The sequence below is a fragment of the Curcuma longa genome, chromosome 11, assembly GCF_044706935.1.
Source record: "Curcuma longa cultivar G26 ecotype Majalengka, Jawa Barat chromosome 11, ITB_CL_G26_1.1, whole genome shotgun sequence".
NCBI classification, from domain to species: domain Eukaryota; kingdom Viridiplantae; phylum Streptophyta; class Magnoliopsida; order Zingiberales; family Zingiberaceae; genus Curcuma; species Curcuma longa.
In genome coordinates, this window is record NC_133871.1 from 25,569,562 (window position 1) to 25,592,360 (window position 22,799).

Below are 22,799 nucleotides of genomic sequence, written 5' to 3' on the forward strand. Positions count from 1 at the left end.
TGTATATGCCATGGTAAGACTGACATTTTATTGTGAAAGCATGAAATAATATGTATTGATTAATATACTATTACATATATAACACTCATATCTTAGCATTAGAAACATAACATGCAATTTATCAATGATCCACTAAAGGGCCAATCATCTAAAAGTTAGAGAAGGCAATTTACTAATACAAGTGAGATGCACAACATAAAATGTAAACTATTTCAAAAGCAAAGCTCCTAGGAAAAGAACAATCTCATCTTATACATGTAGTTATAGAAAATAAGCTTTAAGAATCAGCTTAAGTAGTGCTCCTATAATTACTAAGTTGGTTGAATGATTCTGTTCTCCTATGCATGATGACTGTCATCCTATACATTATTTTAGTTGATGTCTAAATCCAAATTTGAAAGCTTCATCTACTTCTTTCTCCAACTAATTGGCTCTAGTATAATCATATTCATTAACATGACTGATCAAGTGAATCATTCCTTAACTAGCTCAGCTCAGCTAATCCAGTGAAATTGGCCAGGCAATGCAAATAAGATACCTACTGGCTTTATCCAACCAACAATGATAGAGAGACATGAAGACAATACAATCTTCAAGCGATGAAACATAAAAGGTAACTTATCGCTTGTACTGATGATTTACATGACCAATGCTTAGCCTAATAATAATACATAAAAAAAACAAGAAGTCTCATCCTAATGAATCTCCAAAGCTTAAATCCAAACATCAGACAGATAAACAAGATTCTACTGATGAAAACGGAAAAAGGACACAGAGGTAGCAAAGTTGGAACCTACCTTGAATATTAAAAAAATTAATCAAAACATGAGGGAAAGTAAAAGGGTCACCAAATATCCAAGTATCAAAGAAAGCATGGATGGAAGATCACTGATCATTATTTGAATAAGTAAATAACCAGATTGGTTGTCTGCAAAGGCCAACTCACAGTGCCAAAGTGAACATGCTTTCAGATCAATGAAAAGTACTTCAGCAGGCATCCATGGCAACTCTTTTACTGCTTTTAGTTGCAATAGGTGCCTTCCCTGCCAGGATCCTTGACAGAATATCAGCTTGTTTTGTGTTCCCTTGTGCAATTAGGCTTTTGACTAACGCATCACAACCCTTCTTATCAACTACCCCTCCTTTAGCCTTGATTTTACACAGTATATTGTAGGCTGGCAGTGTCTTCCCAGCAGTATAAAGCACATCCAATACTCGGTCATAGCATGAGAAATTAACATCATAGCCTCTCTCCAATGTGAATTCTGCCAGCTTTTGGACTTCAGTTGCTTTTTCACTATCACAAAGAACAGCCAGCAAGCGATCGACATCAGGAATGCAGTCATTCATGGTCAAGAGATTGATTCGACCAAGAGCTTCCTCAATATGACCCCTCATGAAAAGTGCTTCCAGAATCTTATGGACCAAGTCCATATTCTCTTTCACACCCTTCTCTATCATACTCTTCATCACCCTACTGGCAGTTTGAACCCGGCCATCTTCAAACAGAGCCATCATCACTGAGCGGAACAAGGTTGGACTGGGCAAGTGCCCCTGCTCCATCATGCTATCCAATGCTGTCCTTGCATCTGCTGGCTCATTCTTCTTCAAGAAGCTCTCAACGAGCAAGACATATGAATCAGCATCAGTTGGAACTCCATGACGTGTCATGATGGCAAGAATATCAGATGCCGATTCTAGCATAGCCTCCTTTGCATATCCACGTATCAAGTTGTTGAAGGCAACCTTGTCATCAACACCTTTCTTCATCAGTTGCCTGAAGAAAGCCTCTGCCTTCTTTGTCTCTCCGTGCTCACACAAGTACTCGATCATAGGATTGTATACAGGGGGCTCTAAAGCGGGATCCTGGGGATTCAGCAATGCGCCATTCTGGAGCAGCTCATCAAGCAATGCTATCGCACTCTCATACTTTTCTCCCTTGCACAAACTCTCAATCAAAACACTATACTGTTGTGGATCGACTGAGAGATGTTTGAATTGGCCCATTTTCTGGTGCACATCTACTGCTCCCTCCAAATCACCAGATTGGCAAAGGGAAGACACAAGCCTGAAGAATATCGACTGATCCTTTGGTGTCATTTGTAGCTCAGCCATCTTATTCAGTGCTTCCCGAGCTTCTGCACCTCTCCCAACATCATCACAGAGCCCTGGCATGAGAGCTGCAAATGTCTTCTCGCTGAGGCTCAGGCCTTTCTCGCCCATACTAGAGAATAACCGCAGACCATCCGCCACCCTACCAGATGAGACATAACCTTTGATCATAATGTTGTAGGAGATTGAATTCGGTGTGAAACCGGCAGCAATGATTTCATCGAACACTTTCTCTGCAACATCCATCTTCTTCGCCCGTACCCAACCGTTGAGGATAGTGTTATACGTGACGAGAGTCGGAGCAATGCCACGCTGCTTCATGTCAGTAAAGAAGCGTTGGGCCGTCTCCATCTTGATGGAGACGCAAAAGCCCCAGAGGAGGATATTGTAGGTCGAGAGTGCTGGGGGGACGCCCTCCGCGAGCATGGCGTTGAAGAACCTTTTGGCCATTGCAACGCGGCCAGTGCGAAGGATGGCTTTAAAGAAAGAGTCATAGGAGAGAACCGTACGCGTGATGCCGAGCTCGGGGAGGCGGCGGAAGATCTTGACTGCCTCCTGGGGGATGCTGGCGCGGCCGTAGCCGTCGATGAGGTCGGCAAACATGTCCTCGGTGGGCGCTACGAGGCGCTGGGGCATGTCGTCTAGGAGGATGCAGCGTGCGTGGTTGAGCATGGAGTTCCTGGTAAGACGGGAGATGATCTCGCGGTAGGTCTCCGGGTCATGGCGGAATCCGGTCTTCTCGACCCATCGGAAGAAGCGAAGCGCGAGGTCCGGATCCCTGGAACCGCGGAGGACGGCGAGGACGAGGGGCTGGTCGAAGGTTGGAGCGAGAGAGCGGATAGAGTTCTGGAGGCGCGTAGTCCATGGCCGCTTGGACATCATGTAACAGATGGTCTCATGGAGCTTCTCCTCCTTCCCCCCGGCGTTGTCCCGGCGGCGTGAACGCGGTTCCGTGGAAGGAGGAGACGCGGCGTCGGAAGGGGCGGGATCTGCGGCGGCGGAGGATGGAGGAACGTCGGAGGAGAAATCATGGTGGAAGAGGATGGAGGTGGGCGAGAGGGCGGCGAGGGTTAGGGTTTTAGTGGCCCGGGCGGCGGCGGCGGCTGAGTTGAGGGAGGAGGAGAGGAAGGCCATTTCCCTTTTAGTTGGTATCGTCTTGCAAGCGACGACTAAAGGGTCTCGTTGCACTTACACTCATTAACAAAAAATAATAACAGAAAAATGCGGTTTATTTTATTTTCATTAGGTCAAAAATATTCTATTTTAAAAATAAAATAAAAAATCGTTCTGTTTAAATTTCCTTTTTTCTTTTCCATCTCCATCCATTTTAAATACTAAAATAATTATTTTTATTTTTACTAAAAGAATTATAAAATTTTAAAAGGTCTTTCACATTTTTTATTTAGCCAATATATATACATAGAAAGATTATATGTTGACTTTTTATTTCGGAGCAATATGTGAACATCTAATATTAATTTTTTTAAATTTTATTTTATTTTTTTAAATTTAAAATTTAGGATATAAGATATATCATTACTATAAAGTAAATGATATATTGCGCATTTTATATGCTACACAGCTAGCTCATGATATATATATATATATATATATATATATATATATATATTTTTATTTAAAATTTAGGATTTAAATTTTATAATTTAGAATTTAATATTTAGATTGATATATATTAGATGTTCATGTAGTGTAGTATAAGATGTGCAGTATATCAAGCATATATATATATGATAAATAATATGTTACACATTTTATGTTGTACACCGTATGAACATTTAGTATAAAAAATATATATTTTTAATTTAAAATTTAGAATTTAATATTTAACATTTCGACTAAAGAAAATGAATATTTTTGGTCCACCGAAAGAAATATTGTTTGTTCAAGAATTATAAGTTTATTTTAATAATCTTTTTGATATTTTTTAATACGAGTTTGAAATTAAAATAATTATTGAATGCATAAAAAATAAGGTCATATCCATCAAATATATTTATACATTTTAAATAACTAATATGTCTCATCTCCTATCTCAAAAATATCCTTATTTTAGTTAATTATTTTAGTCAAAATTATTTAATATATTTACAAAACTATTTAAATGTTAATTAAAACATATTATTTAATTAAAATTAATTCGATTTTATTATAATAATTTTATTAAAAAATTTATAATTGATATAATTTTGACTAAGTTTAGGGAATCATTTTAATGAAATTGCAATGAGAATAATTGCTAAAATTATTTAGAGTAATTTTAATAATAAAAGGTGTCTTTTTATTATTTGTTTTCCCGACATTTTGCGTCGTGTCATGACTTTTTGCACGCCGACGATTACCCGTGACAAGTTTTCAGTGTTGTCTCTGCGTTTCTGAACCCAAAAAACTACCCGTACGATGATTCAAGAGGAAACGAAACAAAGGTGGGACCCTGGTTGACTTCCAATAGCATGAGGTTAAAAACTTGCTAGCCGAACTGTCACGGCGTGCCCCTCATGATAGATACCAAGACGCCTTTCAAGTCACGACTTCGATTACGAATCATCCTGGTCACAGCGCCCCATGCGAGTCGTTACACAAGTAGTGACTCAAGCGGTTTCGCTGAAAATTACATTATTGAATTATAATATTTCTCGTGTCTTGCGTCTCATTTTCTTGTCTCCTGTCGATCGACTGCGGCTATCTCCTTCCTCTATCGAGCTCGAATCGATCGATTCCCTTCGAACTGTGGAGCTCTGGTTAGGGTTTCGTCTCTCGCGATTGCTTCCTCACCGCCGGTATTGGATCTCTTCGTTGAGTTCGGGAACAGATCTCGATCGTTGGAGCTTCCAGTCTCGCGATTTGGAGGCGGCGGCAGCGGCCGCGAGAGATGAGGTGGTGGGATTCCGCCGAGCTGACGCCTTGTATATTTATTGGGTTCTGCTGATCTGGGGGTTGGCGGCGAGCGAGATGTTCGTGAGCAGGCCGACGGTGCACCCCGTGGAGGCGCCGCCCCTCACGGATGCGGCAGAGAACCCGCCCAGGGTAAGGATGAAGGAGGTGCAAGGGATGCCGGGGACGCCCGGAGGCCTCGCGCTTCGTCTCCTCCAGTTCGCGTTTGCGGTCGCGGCGCTCGGCGTCATGGTCTCCACCAACGATTTCCCTTCTGTAACCGCCTTCTGGTAACCATCGGCCTGTTGTTTATTTGTGGAAATCTTACTATTTCCCATCTTTCCTTATTTATGCTGCGCGCTTACCAGTTTTTTTCAAAGAAAATTGTTTCCTTTAACCATTTTCTATATCAGTCAGTGTTTCGTTTCCTGACCTTTTGTAGACTGTTTGCTAAACTAAATACTATTTGTATATGAGCATGCTATTAAAATTGAGGTTCAGTGGCAGGACAGATTAATCGAACATTGTATAATTGAAACCTAAGATCCGGTCAAATTAAACTATGTATATAACTAAATTTTGAGTAGATAATATATTTATATAATCGAACATTCATCCGGTCAGATTAATTGGTAATTTTAACTAGATGTCGTATCAAACCCATGATCCAAATGCAATATATATTTTTGGGTCTGATTGGTTCAGCATTGGATCAGATATTTATTGGATCAAGTTTTTTTACCATGCCTATTACACAAAAAACCTAGATATCTCATTCAATGTGATGCATACCTATTCATAGTAATTAGATAGCTAATATGTTAAGAGTTAATTAATTTTTTCAATTAGAATATGAGATTAGAATCTCCTACTAAATATGTAGTTCCACCACATTTCACTTCCTTGTTCACCAATATTTCATGTTTCAGGTGCATGAGATCTTCTGATATTAATATCATAACAAGAAGAGAAGAGAGTCTATTATAACTAATACCCAAATTTAAAATGTTCATATAAGATTCATCAAAGTGAATTGGTCTAGATTGTAATATCTTAATGAATATCATAATTTAATATTCTATCCTTTCATCAAAAAGGTGGAGGGGAGTTTATGGTGCTGAAAGAGAATGTGTAAGATGTAATTGCCAAGTGCTTAGGCTTTCTAGTCATAAGATAGAAAAGAACTATAGGATTTGGACGTGAAATGGTTGCTATGCCCGTGCATCTTGTGAAACATAATTCTGGGTTCTTCTTTATGTATATTGTAATTTATCAGCCTCTTACCTCTTAGCAGCCATTATGATCACTTATCAGCCTCTTAGTGATCATATATGGCAAAAAATTAGGGGAGATGAAGCAGAAATTTGAGCAAATTATGTTGAATTGTTCTGTTATAATGGTAATGTGGAGTTTCAGAAGATAAGAAACTTGGAAACAACAGAGATTTGCTTGTGATTACATTTATTAGTTGCTTTGAATGATTTTTATATTCAAGTTGTGGGTATGAGATGATTCTGTGAGTGATGACAATTAGGATAACAGTTTTGTCTGCCTTTGTAGCTGTCATTTTGATCCATGGCTGATGTTTTGAAATTTGATCTTCTGAAACAATCTTAGACTTGTGAATTTTACAACACCAAAAAAGGAATGCATTATTCGCATGTGTAAAGCAAGTTTTACTGAAAACAAATACATCATAGCTCAATGCAACTATTCATCAGTTATCTGTGCGTTGTAAGTGTAGCACATCAGGCAGATGGTTGTATTATTCCAGGTTGTATGATCAAGCATAATAAGGTCATGTCTTATTCCCAGAGTTTGTTAGATTGTAGATTTGTTCTGTCCCCCAGTTGTATGTGAATTTTCACCTAGTAATTCTTAATGAGCATAGGGTGCTATTATCAAATTACAGTTTTAGATTTAGTAAGTATTATGTCGATCAGCCAACAATGTTTATTTTTGTTGATGAGTTTATGTGATTAATAAATGTCATCTTGCCCTTAAACTATGGTATTGCATTTGTTACTTAACTTGGATTGGCTTACCATCCTCTTCGATCAAATTCGATAAGCCCTTAATGGAAAACTAAAAGAAGTGGACATTAGTATTTTGTTTGTCAACTCAGTGCAACTGGGAATGAAGCATATCCTGATTCTAAATCTTCCATTATTTTCGTGTTACTTTTACTGGAGAATCAGGACTTTTCGACAATCTAATGCTTCATTAGTTGGTTGCTCAAAGAAGCGATTTAGTATAAAAAGTTGCTAATATATGTTTTTTTATGTACCACATATTGAATGCTTTGTCTGAAATATATGTGACGATACCTGTACAAGATGAAGTAATATTTTTTCCTATGTGGCACAGCTATCTGGTCTCAGTGGCCATCCTACAGAGCCTGTGGAGTATCTCATTGGCCATGCTGGACATATATGCTATTCTCGTAAAACGCTCCTTGCAGAACCGTAAAGTTCTCTGTTTCTTTACTATCGGAGATGGGGTAAGGAAATTTGTCGAACATATGCTCGATAACAGCTGAATTTCCATTCACAGATTATTTCTTTGCTACGTCACCATACTTCCTAGAAGCAGATTTGTCTTTAAAAATGTATCGTCTCCATAATGTGTTGGTTAAGTCAGGAATCATTTACTCCATCTTCAGTGGAGTTGCTTGATTTTTCTTCTTATTCATTTCACTAATATTTTGATTTCTTACTGTAGATCACATCCACACTGACATTCGCTGCAGCCTGTGCATCTGCCGGCATTACGGTCCTGATTGGTAACGATCTAAACATATGCTCGCAGAACCACTGCACGAGCTTCGAGACCGCCACAGCAATGGCCTTCATCAGTTGGTTTGCAGTCTCTCCATCATTCCTCTTGAACTTTTGGTCATTGGCATCTAGATGAAGAATGAGAATGACTGAAGTATCTCTTTTTTTTTTTTGTTTATCGTCGATGATCAAATTGCCAAGTGCTGTCATTTGTATAGTATGATGCCACTCCAATAGGACTGATTTAATATATGAGTTTGGTGTACTCTTCGAACGGTTGCTCCATGGATGTCCACAATATTGCATCTCAACCATGTACCCTGAGTGTGCTTTTTGAACTTGGTTAAGATTCTGTTGCCAGTCTACTTTGTAGGTGATGATTCTTTTCGATATTGCCATCGTTGGTCATGTATTTCCATTTTGTTTGTCCATAGAAAGTGTTCTGAGTTTTTAGTTGTTCAACAGCAATAGTGGAGTGTATCAACTAATATTGAATATCAGAAGCCAAGTTGTGTGATGAATATCAGAAGGCAAGGAGTGTATCAACCAAATTAGAATAACTATTTTTGTTTTGAGTTTGGTTCTGAGAGTGAAATGAACATGTAATATCTTTTTTTAAGTTTGATTCATAGTGGTTGTCTTTTGATCCCTCCGATTTAGTTTGTCTCGTGCGGTTCGACCAATTTGACCTCTTATTTTGACATGTTTTGCTTTGTTGATTTGTTGGGTCCGATTAATTGATTTGTTTGAGATACAATATGATTCCACTTAAGATTGAGTATTAGATTAAAATCGTTCCCTGAGACATAGCTGAGTTGGTTACGACGCAGTAGACTTGATTAAAAGTTCGTATCCTGACGAAGCTAGACAATACCACAATACCCTTTTGCGTCGTGACCAATTGCAGTTTCTCGATTTATCTCCTCACAAATGGTGGTAGAGCCGATCATGTGGGACCGCAAAGTGGCGAATTCCACCTTTTACAAAAGAGTATATTAAAATCGAATAGAATTAATTCAAAATTAAAAATTAATCCAATTAATAAAATTTATTAATTATTTTAATTTATTTAATTTGATAAAAAAAATTTAAAATTAAAATTGAATCAATATAATTAATTTTTTTAAAAAAAAATCAAAATTTCAAAGTAATTGAATTAAAATTTTAAATTCAATTAATTTATTCGATTTAACTAAACTTTTCATTTTTTTATTTGTTCTATTTGATCAAATTATTCAGTCAGATCTTCAATCTCCAGGTTAAAATGAACAAAAAAATATATGCAAAAAGAATATGGGTGAAGCTAATGCTAGCAACGAGATAGCCAACAAGACTCATGTTTTGGCAGAATAGGGATGCAGACTTCTCTCGATGATAACGAGCATGGACAACATTTTCCATCGACCATGGTTAAAGATACATACCCAATCGAATTTATCTTACAACAAGGAAATTCTGTCGACTAATGTTTGAGGTTCTGAGAAATAAGAAAAGGAAAAAAAAAAAGAGAGAATTTATTTTCTCTCTTGCGATCGCAGAGGGAGAAATCTACTCTTCGGCTGGGGGGTCGACCCAGCGGCCATGGTCCTTGATGAGCTGAATTAGAGCATCAGTTGCATGCTCCATTTCGATACCTCTCTTCAGCACAGTCTGATGCAACAAAGTCACGATCATGAATTTAGCAACACATAATTTCTCAAATTTACTAGTGCTAATTCTGAGAATTATGTAGTAGTTTGAGACTGGCATTTCGCTAGTTCGATTATCGCAATTCCTTAATACAGTATGCCTTAGAAGACAAAAATTACCTTCCCAACATAAAGGTCGATCTTTCCTGGGGCACCTCCAACATAACCAAAATCTGCATCAGCCATCTCTCCAGGTCCATTCACGATGCAACCCATGATGGCAATCTGTGAAAGTGTTGAGGAGAGTGTTCAGTTTTGATTTTAAAAAAGTAGCTTGACTGCTCAAGCAATGCCTGCTGAGGGGACAGAATTTACCGAAACACCAGGGAGATGTGAAGTCTTTGATCTAATCTCGGCACTTATGTCTTGAAGATCAAAGAGTGTTCGTCCACAGGATGGGCAGGAGACATACTCCTGCAATATAGTTGCACACACAGATGAGTGAAGACGCGGAGGAGGAAGCTATTGGACTAGTTTTCAACGATTCAATTCGAAGTAACAGGAGATCTATATCGATCTTACGGTCTTTGTGTTGCGCATTCTGCAACCTTGAAGTAAGTTGAAGGATGTGTCCCGCAGGAACTCAAAGTCCTGTTCAGGTGCCTCAAGTAGGATACCATCTCCCAGGCCATCGACTAAAAGAGAACCAGCATTGCTCCCAGCTGTGATCACCAGGTCATCTCTGCCAATTTAAGGACCAGAATGAGAAAGAAATTTACATTTTCCCACTCTCAACACAGTTATTTATCAGCAAGATCGCAATCGTACCTGTGGATCCCTTTAAGGAATTGGATATGGTGAATAACCGGAAAGTTGAGAGAATTTTCTCCTAGATACTCAAACAACCTGAAAAAGAATAAAGAAAGAGCACAAGTGTCAAATGATACATCTAGCTTAGACAAGAATTTCATAGTATTGTGTTTGAATGCATCACAAGGACAGATCATTTACCTCCTTGCGGCATGAACTCTGCTGAACTTTTCTTCAACTAATGGAAGATCATGTAGCAACATTGTGATATCATCAACATTCTTGAGGACGTTTAGTTCCTCGTAAGGTTCGTCCCCACGAACGGTTACAGCTAATCGAGTGCCTAAAAACAAAGCAAAATTTAGAATCAGTACAGCCTTGACAGAAAGTAGCAAAAGTGAGTTGGTTGATAAACCCATGTCACCTTTTGGCAAAAGCTTGTGAGCCCCGGTTGAAAGTTCATTGAGGTTAACAAGCACAATCGCATTAGGAAGTGGTTTAGCCAGCTGTTCGGATAATGGAACTATAACGCCCATGCTTATATCAATCAACCTTTTGAGAGCTAACCTCTGATCAAATATAACAACATAAATCAGGTCTTAGATTTACGAAGCACAACCATTTAACAGTTTTTGGAAAGATATTCAATTTTTTAGTTCTTAAGTTGAAAAGAACAATTAGGCGATAGCTTACAGATTCAACATCTTCCAGAGGAGGGAGTTCTCTTAAAAGAATAGAGTCCACTGTTGCTAGGTCCTGAAAATTTGAAAAGGTTTGACAAGGTACAAACAGGAATCTGGACTAGTCTAATTTCAAGTGTAGCAATTTGAGGCATACGAACCTTGAAAGGCATTCCAACCACAAGCTTAGCTGCAAGAGACTTGTAAAGAAGTTCTGGTGTCTGACAACAAATTTGCAACATATCATAAAGAGAAAAGTAGATAAAGCAAATGAAAGAAACAAGGTAGCTAGATGTAAATTATATTTAGAGATGATGATGAATGAAAGTTTCCAAGCATTAAATCTGCATAATAATGGAACTGGTTGATACCTCTAAACCTTAAAACAGCTTGACAAAATGTTTACAAAAAGACTTTTGCAATTATTGCGGTGTCTTACTTTCCAAGAAATATCAAATGTAACACACACTAGGATAGAGTATAAAAGAAACATTCACTACCTACCTTCAGCATGTCCAAAGACACTGGCATGATGACAGAACCATCACGATGAAGAACACCTCGGTAATCTACTTCTTCACCCTACACAAGACGTGGCAAAAGTTAGAAACTTTCTATAGATGATGCAATGGAAGTGAAAAAGGAAAAAAAAAGGATCTAACCTCTTTCTGCACTGGAAGTTGACCAGTTCTACGCTGGAAATCCCAATATCGTCTATGTTTCTCCTCAAATGGTGCCTAAATAGTTTTTTAGGAGATACAAATTAGGTTATAAAGGTAAAAAAAAATAGTCGATAAGTGCTAGCAGTTAGACATCTAATATATAATCCTTGCTACAGCAGTTGGCAGTTAATCAAGGAGTGACAGAAAATGACAAGATGGAAAGAGCCATACAGTTCCTTTCTGGAGATTTGAAGCTTGCATGCCAAGGTTAGCCAACCGCTTACAAGGATCAATCTCTTTCTCTGGTGGTTCAGTCAGGGACACCCGGATTGTGTCGCCCAAACCATCCTGTTGAACAACACCACACTTGTTAGGACATATTAAGTTCAACAATCAACAACAAATGTAATTGAAAATTGCGAACATATTTCTCTAGTCTTATGAATATAAAAAGCAGATCTAGTTTATCAACAAAGGCTATTGAACTTCCATAGGCTTATCATTTTGTTTGATTGAGTACAACTCTATCATCTAAGATTCAATGAGCTGCAAGTAGGGATATTTAGGCAACTGAAAGGCTTATAGATCTTGCTTGTTATATTTTATAGATCTTTTAAGTTTGCATCATAGTTAAAATGATCTTAGAGCTTAATCTTACAATATAAAAAAAATATGATTTAATCATGAAACATGTTTCTATATAAAAAGGCATTACGGTTCAAGCAAATAAACAAACAAAATACTGAATGCTTTCCATGAAAAAGGAATGTAAGAGTTAATAAGGCAGTCATGCTATGATCCTTAAAGCTATTGCAAAAAATTTGCTAGGTGTGTTTTGCTAAAAATATCATATATAGTGAATATAATACTTGAATTGGAAAAAAGTAGTAGAAATCTAGTTCACATTGTCCTGCATTAGGCTCATGAAAATGGAGTTTCAAATCCTCAAATAAAGCCATTCTGCTTGAGATACCATCAGGAATTTGGAAAAAAAGTTGGCAAAGTATGAACCTGAAGAAGGGTGCCAATACCAATAGCAGATTTCATCCGTCCATCTTCTCCCTCTCCAGCTTCAGTAACTCCTAAGTGCAGAGGATAATCCCAACCTAGAGCATACATCTCAGCTACAAGCAAACGATAGGCTTGAACCATGATGACTGGGTTGCTTGCTTTCATTGAGAAGACAAAGTTATGGAAGTCTAGCTTCCGGCATATCCTTGCAAACTCAAAGGCAGATTCAACCTGTTGCAGGAACAGCAAGCCCTTCAGCATCAATCCATGTATGGGAAAAAAAATAATCAAGCGGTAGCCTACAAACAGCACAGACCATTCCTCTGGGAGAATCTCCATAGTAGCTCATAATACGATCAGAAAGACTACCATGATTGGTCCCTATTCGAATTGCCCTTCCGTACTTCTTGCATTTCTCAACCAATGGAGTGAAGACCTGAGTAGGAAGATGAACATAAGATGGAAGGAATAGGGAAGAATTGCATATGGGACATGGGAAACGTAAAATAACACCAATCCACTGCACTAATAGATGTTATTAGTTTTTCAAAAAGCAGGAAGAACACTGACAAATTAATTTTTGGCACCTTTTCAATATGTTCAAGCTCCTTTTGATATTCTTCATCACTATACTCTAATTGCTCAAATTGCGCTCGCCTATCAGCTGCAAGAAAACGTTCCAGCTCTATTGGTTAGACTTCACTAGTAACTATACTTCAAAGTAAAAAATTGTAGAATGTCTGACCAAAATTTCCAGGGTTGACTCGAATCTTATCAAAACATTCAGCTACTCTTAGTGCAACTGCAGGTGCAAAATGAATGTCCGCCACAAGAGGGATATTGTAACTGTTCATTGGCAGAGAGAATAATTATACTAGTATGAGAAAGTTTTCAAAAGAGTAAAATTGTCATGGCAAATGGCAAAGTGAAAAAATTGCAAGGCCTACTTTTTCTGAACAAGTTTATTCTTAATTTCAAAACATGAATCAGCTTCTTTCCTCCCTTGGACAGTTATCCTGACCAAATCTGCACCTCTATCTGCAATTCTCATCACCTGCCAAGTCCCAACATAATTAATTTCTACCATACTGTAGAAAGAAAAGCATCAGGGATAGTAAGGATCAACATGACAGTTTCACTTGGGAACAAAAAAAAGACAAAACACAATAAAATAATGAGATATAACAATGAATTTCTGATCATCAAAATGGGGGTTATTTGGAAAAGACTGAAAAAGCAATAATGACATAAATCATGGTTATAACCAAATCCACACTCGATAGGAAGGTAATAAGAGGTAATTTCAAATTATCATTTGCTCACCCTTTTCTACATTGAAGTAAGAAACTAGTATCTTTCAACTCTCTCCTTCTAAAGCAATTCAAAAGTTAGAAGGCACGAAATTGCCTTAAGATTGCTAATTCTTTAGTCCATAAATCCTGTTTTAGGATTATTGAGGTTAAGAAACAAGAAAATGCATTAATCAATAATCATCACTTTTATTAGTGATACCATTGGAGTGAGAATGAAGGAAGCAAAAAGAGAGAAGGCCATTCAATCAATCTTAAGTTTTAACAATCTGATGATAAGTTTAAGCATTGCTAATGAGATTTAGAAATATGCTTTGGTATCAGCAGAATGGTACAAATACAAGATTAAATGTGTGAAATCAAAAGGTTATGTAAACAGACCTCCTCAACAGTCTTGTCAACATCCTTGGTATCTGAAGTGGTCATAGTCTGAACTCGTATGGGATGCTCACTGCCAAGGGCCACATTCCCTACCATCACAGTACAAGTCTTTCTCCTCACGGTCTTGTATAAAGATTCACAATATTTCTGCCTGGGAACTAGGGAAACAGAAAACATAGTGTTAGAAGGATTGCTTTTGTCCGGCATAGGTCTTTTCATACTTCCAGCAAGCATTATCTGACTTGTCTAACGATCTCAATTGATAACTAAACAATTTAATTAGCTGTTGTTAAGAATCAGGCAAGACTTTCTAACTCATTTTGCATATAGAAAACAAGAAAAGGACCAAATGCTAGGCTAAATTAATATAAATGAAAGATGGTGTCCCGTGTATTAAATTGCAAGGTATGGCACATTTTCAGAGCATGTAAGATCAGGACTTCGAATGGACCATTGTAAAAATCTTTTGAACATAATCAAGATAACTAGACAGCCCAAACATCTAAATGGCACAGGACTCATATTTTTGTACCTAGGAGAGGACTTCCTTCTGAAGCAGGCTCCAGCTCCACAATCTCGGAGCCAGATTTGGAAGAATTTCTGATCACAGACACAATTCTTCTCTGAGGCTTCATTCTTTGTTGCCCAGGAGCACAAGCAATCCTAGCAAAGTCTACATTCTTCACGAAGCCGAAGGTGCAGTCACTGGTCCGCAGATCAGTCATGCCAGTCATCAATGAAGGCATTGTTCTAGTCGCCATGATCCTCTATACCTTTTCCCCGCCTTACCAAACCTGTGAAAAGAATCAATTGTTATGCTGACAGCAACGGATAACACCTTCTGGTTTGCAGGAGCAACTAAGATCGAGTAACTGACTGCCTCCAAGTCAACAACAGATTTATAGATCAAGAAAGAAATAGCGATTGCAGATGTTTGTCTCGAAAACAAACAGAAGAAAGTTAAGAAAAACTACAATCAAATTCACAAGCGAGGCTGAAATATTTTAGAGCGCTCGACGATTAGGCATCTAGTCTTCCACCGAGCCTAACTATCAAAGATCCCGGAGTACCAAATGAGCTGTGTTCGAATTCAACGAGTCTAAGAGAAAGCAAGAGCAAAACAAGATCGATCGGAAGGCGCTTCTCACCGACTCCGAGTTCGAGAGCTTCCTCCGCCTCTAATGCTGCATCAGTTGCCGATGCGCTTGTGCTGGAGTTTTTGGCCCTCACAATCAACCAACAGAAGTCCCACTCCCCCCAAATTCTGCGTTTTTCACATTTTTGTACACAAATTAAACGCCGTATGAATTCTTGCACAAAGAGATTGAATTGAGATACCTCCCGTCGCCTTCGCATGGGTCAAATCGCCAGTCCCATCGCTTCCAAGCTTCAACGTAGCCTTAGCAGCCCGGTTAGGAACCGCATCTCAAGGCTCGTGTTTAGCTAATTGAGCACGCAATGTTTGACCGCACCAACAGTTGAACCTTTGGATCTGAAATAAGCAGCCCAATTGGATCAGGACGGTGGGCCGCGGCGATCTAGCAGATGCTAGCTGCATGGGCGGCGCCAGGGAGGTTACGCTGCCGATGCCCGTCGGGCAAGGGACGGAGGACTCGCATAGCTCCGCCGACGAAGGAACCCCGGGCGATAGCGTAGAGCAGGTGTTCGACAAAATGCGAAGGTGGTCAGAAAAGTGAGGTGCAGATACTGCTCTATATATTACATCACTCGTCTTGCACAGTGGATTCTCAAGAAAAGATTACACGTTGTATAGAATGAAGCAGAGCTACTTCAGGTTCATAAAGCTCTACAAAATTCAAATGGCAAAGGAACTGGGGGAAAAAAAGATGAGGGAGCGAACCAGGATGATCTGAGGACTTCTAGATCCTCCAGACATCCTTCTGGATGACAATGACTGTCCAAAGTAGGGAGGGCAGCTCTGCTATATATCTCGCAGGAGAGGCCAATGAACTTTTACTATCTCGTCGATCTTGGCACTAATCTTGCTTTGGATATTTGAAGGGCAAAGCTCCGCAGCATAACCATTCAACTTGGCAGCCAAGTTGGAGGTTAAGAGTTCGTCGTTCGACAAATTACCGATCAACTGCAGTAGAAACCATTTCCGCTTCAGCTCAAATTTCTGCATCAAGTGGAAGAACATTAAAAATTTGTGAGCATTGTTATCATGGAGCAAGCATTTATATTGGATGTAAATAACAAATTTCCTGATCTAACTTTTCCTAACTTTCATTATTTACACATTTTGAAACAGAAAAAAACAACGACGAAATGATGAACTACGAAACACAAGGAAATCATGAGAAAACAACTGTAAAGAAAACAACATGAGAGGATCACTCTGTACTTTCTCTTTTATCCTGTTACCATCTTCATTTATCTCTCACTTTCCATCCTTGTAGGAAAATGAAATAAAATGACATGAAATGAGCCAATTCGTCTATAACAATGGAATAAAACAATATGGGAACTGATCAATTATATTCTGACTTGGTTAACCTACTTCAACCATCATTAAATGAGAATCTTTTTCCTTAATTGGTTAAGATTGCATTGTTCAGTTGTCTTGTGGGCCTCAGTGTCTGGATTGTCTATAACACAGGATATGCCACTCATTCAGGAGTTCTGGTATCGTGTAATGCTCATCTATAAAAACTCACTAACTTAGCTAGGACGGTTACAAATCATCACTCCGGGGCATTCAATCTCATCATCTGCAGTTCATAACAGAAGCTTATCATACTTCTTACAACACTTGCCTTTAGTTTTAACTTTGTGTCACACTAATTACTAAATTTAAGGTTATTTTTTAGTGCTCTCTGGCGTTTGTTTTAGCTTCCCATTTTTGGGAACTCGAAAATGAGCAGCACTTTGTCATGTCATCGAAGAATCAAATGCCGATCGTGCCGCCACGTCACCACGGATTTCACCACCTTTTGTAGAAAAGAAGAATCAAATGCAAAAAATTAAAATAGATTTTTGCAAAAGAAAAAGCTGCAACGCCGAAACCATGCACTAAAAAATAAACTTAAATAGCGACGGAATTAGCGATCAAAATTTATTCAGTCGCTAATTTAACGACCGCTATTTAAGATCGATCGTTAACTAGCGACCGATTCAATTTCGGTCGTTGATTAGCGACCGATTTAATTTTAATCGTTAAATTGCGACCGAAATAACAAATCCGTCGGTAATTTAACGACCGAAATTAAATTCGATCGTTAAATTAACGACTGAAAATAAATCGATCGTTAATTTTAGAGCATATCAAATCACCAGGTGTATCTGCAAACGAATTAAAGAGACATTGGAAGAGAAAGCAACCACTAAATAAGCACTAGTGGCAGCTTACACAGAGCACTTGCATCCTTTGGTGAGTGAGGAACTCACGACCCCGAGCAAACAATTCAAGGAGCAGGGCATCGACCACTACAAAAAAAAAAACATCGCTTAGCGACCGAATTTTCGATCGCTAAATCCGATTAGCGATCGAATTTTCGGTCGCTAAATCCGATTAGCGACTGATTCAAAAAATCATAAAAAATTTCATCGTAATTGAATTTAGCGACTGAATTCCAATTCCAATTTAGCGACAGAATTTGAATTCGGTCACTAAATTAGCGGCCGAATTAAGATTCCGTCGCTAATTAGCGACCAAATTCTAATTCGGTCGCTAAATTCAATTACGACGAAATTTTTTACGATTTTTTGAATCAGTCGCTAATCGGATTTAGCGACCGATTAGCGACCGAAAATTCGGTAGCTAATCGATGTTTTTTTTGTAGTGAGAGATATGCTGAGGTGTGGAGATCAACAGTGTGTGCGTCAGTGCTGACCTCTGAGGTGGGAAGATCAGCAGAGGTGTGGAGCTCGATGGAGATCGACATGTGTCAGCTGACCTCTGAGATGTGGAGATCAGCAGAGATGTGTGTCAGCTCGGTGGAGAACGACGTGTGTCAGCTGACCTCTGAGGTGTGCTCTGAGGTATGGAGATCAACAAAGGTGTGTGTCAGCTCGGTGGAGAACGATAGAGATCGGCATGTGGCAGCAGAGTTTTCCGCACTGTGTCACGTGTATATTCCTGTGTAATCGGATTTAGCGACCGATTAACGACCGATTCAAAAAATCATAAAAAATTTCATCGTAATTGGATTTAGCGACCGAATTGGAATTTGGTTGCTAATTAGCGACGAAATCTTAATTCGATCGCTAATTTAGCGATCGAATTCAAATTCTGTCGCTAAAATTAGCGACCGAATTGGAATTCCGTCGCTAATTAGCGACCGAATTGGAATTCGGTCGTTAAATCCAATTACAACAAATTTTTTTATGATTTTTTGAATCGGTCGCTAATCGGATTTAGCGACCGAAAATTCGATCGCTAATCGGATTTAGCGACTGAAAATTCGATCGCTAATCGATGTTTTTTTTGTAGTGGTCGATGCCCTGCTCCTTGAATATTTTGCTCAGGGTCGTGAGTTCCTCACTCACCAAAGGATGCAAGTGCTCTCTGTAAGTTGCCACTAGCGCTTGTTTAGTGGCTGCTTTCTCTTCCAATATTTCTTCGTTTGCAGATACACCTGGTGATTTGATATGCTCTAAAATTAACGATCGATTTATTTTCGATCGGTAATTTAACAACCGAAATTTAATTTCAGTCGTTAAATTGTGACCGAAATAACAAATCCGTCAGTAATTTAACGACCAAAATTATATTCGATCGTTAAATTAACGATTGAAAATAAATTGGTCGTTAATTTTAGAGCATATCAAATCACCATGTATATCTGCAAACGAAGAGACATTAAAAGTGGAAAAGCAGCCACTAAACAAGCGCTAGTGGCAGCTTACAGAGAGCACTTGCATCCTTTGGTGAGTGAGGAACTCATGACCACCCTGAGCAAACAATTCAAGGATCGTCGGATTGCCATCGACCACTACAAAAAAAAACATCGATTAGCGACCGAATTTTCAATCGCTAATCGGTCGTTAAATCCGATTAGCGACCAATTTAAAAAATCATAAAAAATTTCATCGTAATTGGATTTAGCGATCGAATTGGAATTCCGTCGCTAATTAGCGACCGAATTGGAATTCCGTCGCTAAATCCAATTACGATGAAATTTTTTACGATTTTTTGAATCGGTCGCTAATCAGATTTAGCGACCGATTAGCGACCAAAAATTCGGTCGCTAATCGATATTTTTTTTGTAGTGGTCGATGCCCTGCTCCTTGAATTGTTTGCTCAGGGTCGTGAGTTCCTCACTCACCAAAGGATGCAAGTGCTCTCTGTAAGCTGCCACAAGCGCTTGTTTAGTGGCTGCTTTCTCTTCTAATGTCTCTTCGTTTGCAGATACATCTGGTGATTTGATATGCTCTAAAATTAACTATCAATTTATTTTCGATCGTTAATTTAACGATCGAATTTAATTCCGATCGTTAAATTACCGACGGATTTGTTATTTCGGTCGTAATTTAACGACTGAAATTAAATCAGTCGCTAGTTAACGACCGATCTTAAATATCGATCGTTAAATTAGCGACTGATTAAATTTTGATCGCTAACTCCGTCGCTATTTAAGGTTATTTTTGTAGTGGACGAGTCGACGACGAGGAAGATGAAGCAGGAATGGTGCACCAGTTGGTGGGAACAGTTCGAAATTCTACTGCGCAGGAGCTTGAAGGAAAGAAGGCACGAGGTTCTCTCCAAGCTGCATGTGATTCAGATCTTCGTGGTGTCCATTATCGTCGGAGTACTGTGGTTCAAATCCTCCCACTACAAAAAAAAACATCGATTAGTGATCGAATTTTCGGTCGCTAATCGGTCGCTAAATCCGAATAGGAATATGTCTCAAACAAACATCACAAAAACACATCATAATCAATCAATTTCAGTAATACATGTGAGAAATCCTAACTTCAAACCACATATTCCAATTACTACAAAAAAAACATCGATTAGCGACCGAATTTTTTCGCTAAATCGATTAGCGACCGATTAGCGACCGATTCAAAAAATCATAAAATTTTTTATCGTAATTGGATTTAGCGAATTCCAATTCGAAATTCAAATCTTAATTCGGTCGCTAATTTTAGCGACCGAATTCAAATTCCGTCGCTAAAATTAGCGACCGAATTGGGATTCCGTCGCTAATTAGCGATCGAATTCCGATCGCTAAATCCAATTAAGACAAAATTTTTTATGATTTTTTGAATCGGTCGCTAATCGGTTGCTAATCGGATTTAGCGACCGATTAGCGACCAAAAATTCGATCGCTAATCGATGTTTTTTTGTAGTGGTCGATGCCCTGCTCCTTGAATTGTTTGCTCAGGGTCGTGAGTTCCTCACTCACCAAAGGATGCAAGTGCTCTCTGTAAGCTGCCACTAGCGCTTGTTTAGTGGCTGCTTTCTCTTCCAATGTCTTTTCGTTTGCAGATAAACCAAGTGATTTGATATGCTCTAAAATTAACGATCGATTTATTTTTGATCGTTAATTTAACGACCGAATTTAATTCCGATCGTTAAATTACCGACGGATTTATTATTTCGGATCGTAATTTAACGACTGAAATTAAATCGGTCGCTAGTTAACGATCGATCTTAAATATCGATCGTTAAATTAGCGACTAATTAAATTTTGATCGCTAATTCTGTCGCTATTTAAGGTTATTTTTGTAGGGACGAGTCGACGACGAGGAAGATGAAGCAGGAATGGTGCACCAGTTGGTGGGAACAATTCGAAATTCTACTGCGCAGGAGCTTGAAGGAAAGAAGGCACGAGGTTCTCTCCAAGTTGCATGTGATTCAGATCTTCGTGGTGTCCATTATCGTCGGAGTACTGTGGTTCAAATCCTCCCACTACAAAAAAAAAACATCAATTAGCGATCGAATTTTCGATCGCTAATCGGTCGCTAAATCCGATTAGGAACATGTCTCAAACAAACAGCACAAAAACACATCATAATCAATCAATTTCAGTAATACTTGTGAGAAATCCTAACTTCAAACCACAGATTCCAATCTGCGAACATTTATAGCATGCAGTTCATTTCTTTCCAGGGCCAATCCGCGTGAGCGCCATATATGAGTATAAAGAATCACGTCGCACAAAACTGGGAACTGCTTCCTTTAAACTTATGGCCCCTCTGGAATGGAAAGGACAAAACAAAACAAAACAAAAGCAAGGCCACAATTATTATGTACAAAATTCAAACAAGACTGCACAAAAAAAGCGGAGGTAACAAAACCACAGATTCCAACACTACAAAAAAACATCGATTAGCGATCGAATTTTCGGTCGCTAAATTCGATTAGCGACTGATTCAAAAAATCATAAAAAATTTTGTCGTAATTGGATTTAACGATCGAATTCTAATTCGGTCGCAAATTAGCGATGAAATCTTAATTTTAGCGATCGAATTGGGATTCCATCGCTAATTTAGCGACCGAATTTAAATTCCGTCGCTAAAATTAGCGACCGAATTGGGATTCCGTCGCTAATTAGCGATTGAATTGGAATTCGGTCGCTAAATCCAATTACGACAAAATTTTTTATGATTTTTTGAATCGGTCGCTAATCGGTTGCTAATCTGATTTAGCGACCGATTAGCGACCAAAAATTCGATCGCTAATCGATGTTTTTTTGTAGTGGTCGATGCCCTGCTCCTTGAATTGTTTGCTCAGGGTCGTGAGTTCCTCACTCACCAAAGGATGCAAGTGCTCTCTGTAAGCTGCCACTAGCGCTTGTTTAGTGGCTGCTTTCTCTTCCAATGTCTCTTCGTTTTGCAGATAAACCTAGTGATTTGATATGCTCTAAAATTAACGATCGATTTATTTTTGATCGTTAATTTAACGACCGAATTTAATTCCGATAGTTAAATTACTGACGGATTTATTATTTCGATCGTAATTTAACGACTGAAATTAAATCGATCGCTAGTTAACGATCGATCTTAAATATCGGTCGTTAAATTAGCGACTGATTAAATTTCGATCGCTAATTCTGTCGCTATTTAAGGTTATTTTTGTAGGGACGAGTCGACGACGAGGAAGATGAAGCAGGAATGGTGCACCAGTTGGTGGGAACAATTTGAAATTCTACTGCGCAGGAGCTTGAAGGAAAGAAGGCACGAGGTTCTCTCTAAGCTGCATGTGATTCAGATCTTCATGGTGTCCATATCGTCGGAGTACTGTGGTTCAAATCCTCCCACTATAAAAAAACATCAATTAGCGATCGAATTTTCGATCGCTAATCGGTCGCTAAATCCGATTAGGAACATGTCTCAAACAAACAGCACAAAAACACATCATAATCAATCAATTTCAGTAATACATGTGAGAAATCCTAACTTCAAACCACAGATTCCAACACTACAAAAAAAACATCGATTAGCGATCGAATTTTCGGTCGCTAATCGGTCGCTAAATCCGATTAGCGACCAATTCAAAAAATCATAAAAAATTTTGCCGTAATTGGATTTAGCGACCGAATTCCAATTCGGTCACTAATTAGCGACG

General features: G+C 38.7%; 3 protein-coding genes across 3 annotated transcripts; 1 reads left to right on the forward strand and 2 right to left on the reverse strand.

Annotated features, from left to right (window-relative positions):
- Positions 1-713: 713 nt before the first annotated feature.
- Positions 714-3,249, reverse strand: LOC141839840 (large ribosomal subunit protein mL102 (rPPR5)). Its single transcript, XM_074727683.1, has one exon. The coding sequence runs from the start codon at positions 3,244-3,246 to the stop codon at positions 988-990; it is 2,259 nt and encodes a 752-aa protein (XP_074583784.1). The 5' UTR covers positions 3,247-3,249; the 3' UTR covers positions 714-987.
- A 1,540-nt stretch (positions 3,250-4,789) lies between these two features.
- LOC141840089 (CASP-like protein 5A1) lies at positions 4,790-8,146 on the forward strand. Its single transcript, XM_074727982.1, has 3 exons — positions 4,790-5,294; positions 7,372-7,504; positions 7,726-8,146. The coding sequence occupies exons 1-3, from the start codon at positions 5,083-5,085 to the stop codon at positions 7,915-7,917; spliced, it is 537 nt and encodes a 178-aa protein (XP_074584083.1). The 5' UTR covers positions 4,790-5,082; the 3' UTR covers positions 7,918-8,146.
- Positions 8,147-9,118: 972 nt separating this feature from the next.
- Positions 9,119-15,519, reverse strand: LOC141838766 (4-hydroxy-3-methylbut-2-en-1-yl diphosphate synthase (ferredoxin), chloroplastic-like). The gene is made up of 20 exons (XM_074726336.1): positions 15,412-15,519; positions 14,796-15,057; positions 14,264-14,421; positions 13,520-13,626; positions 13,318-13,418; positions 13,160-13,236; positions 12,889-13,008; positions 12,573-12,803; positions 11,793-11,909; positions 11,562-11,636; positions 11,404-11,481; positions 11,061-11,120; positions 10,913-10,975; positions 10,644-10,788; positions 10,421-10,562; positions 10,238-10,315; positions 9,992-10,151; positions 9,785-9,883; positions 9,590-9,694; positions 9,119-9,431 (listed from the first exon to the last, which is right to left on the reverse strand). The coding sequence occupies exons 2-20, from the start codon at positions 15,022-15,024 to the stop codon at positions 9,330-9,332; spliced, it is 2,247 nt and encodes a 748-aa protein (XP_074582437.1). The 5' UTR covers positions 15,025-15,057; positions 15,412-15,519; the 3' UTR covers positions 9,119-9,329.
- Positions 15,520-22,799: the final 7,280 nt, after the last annotated feature.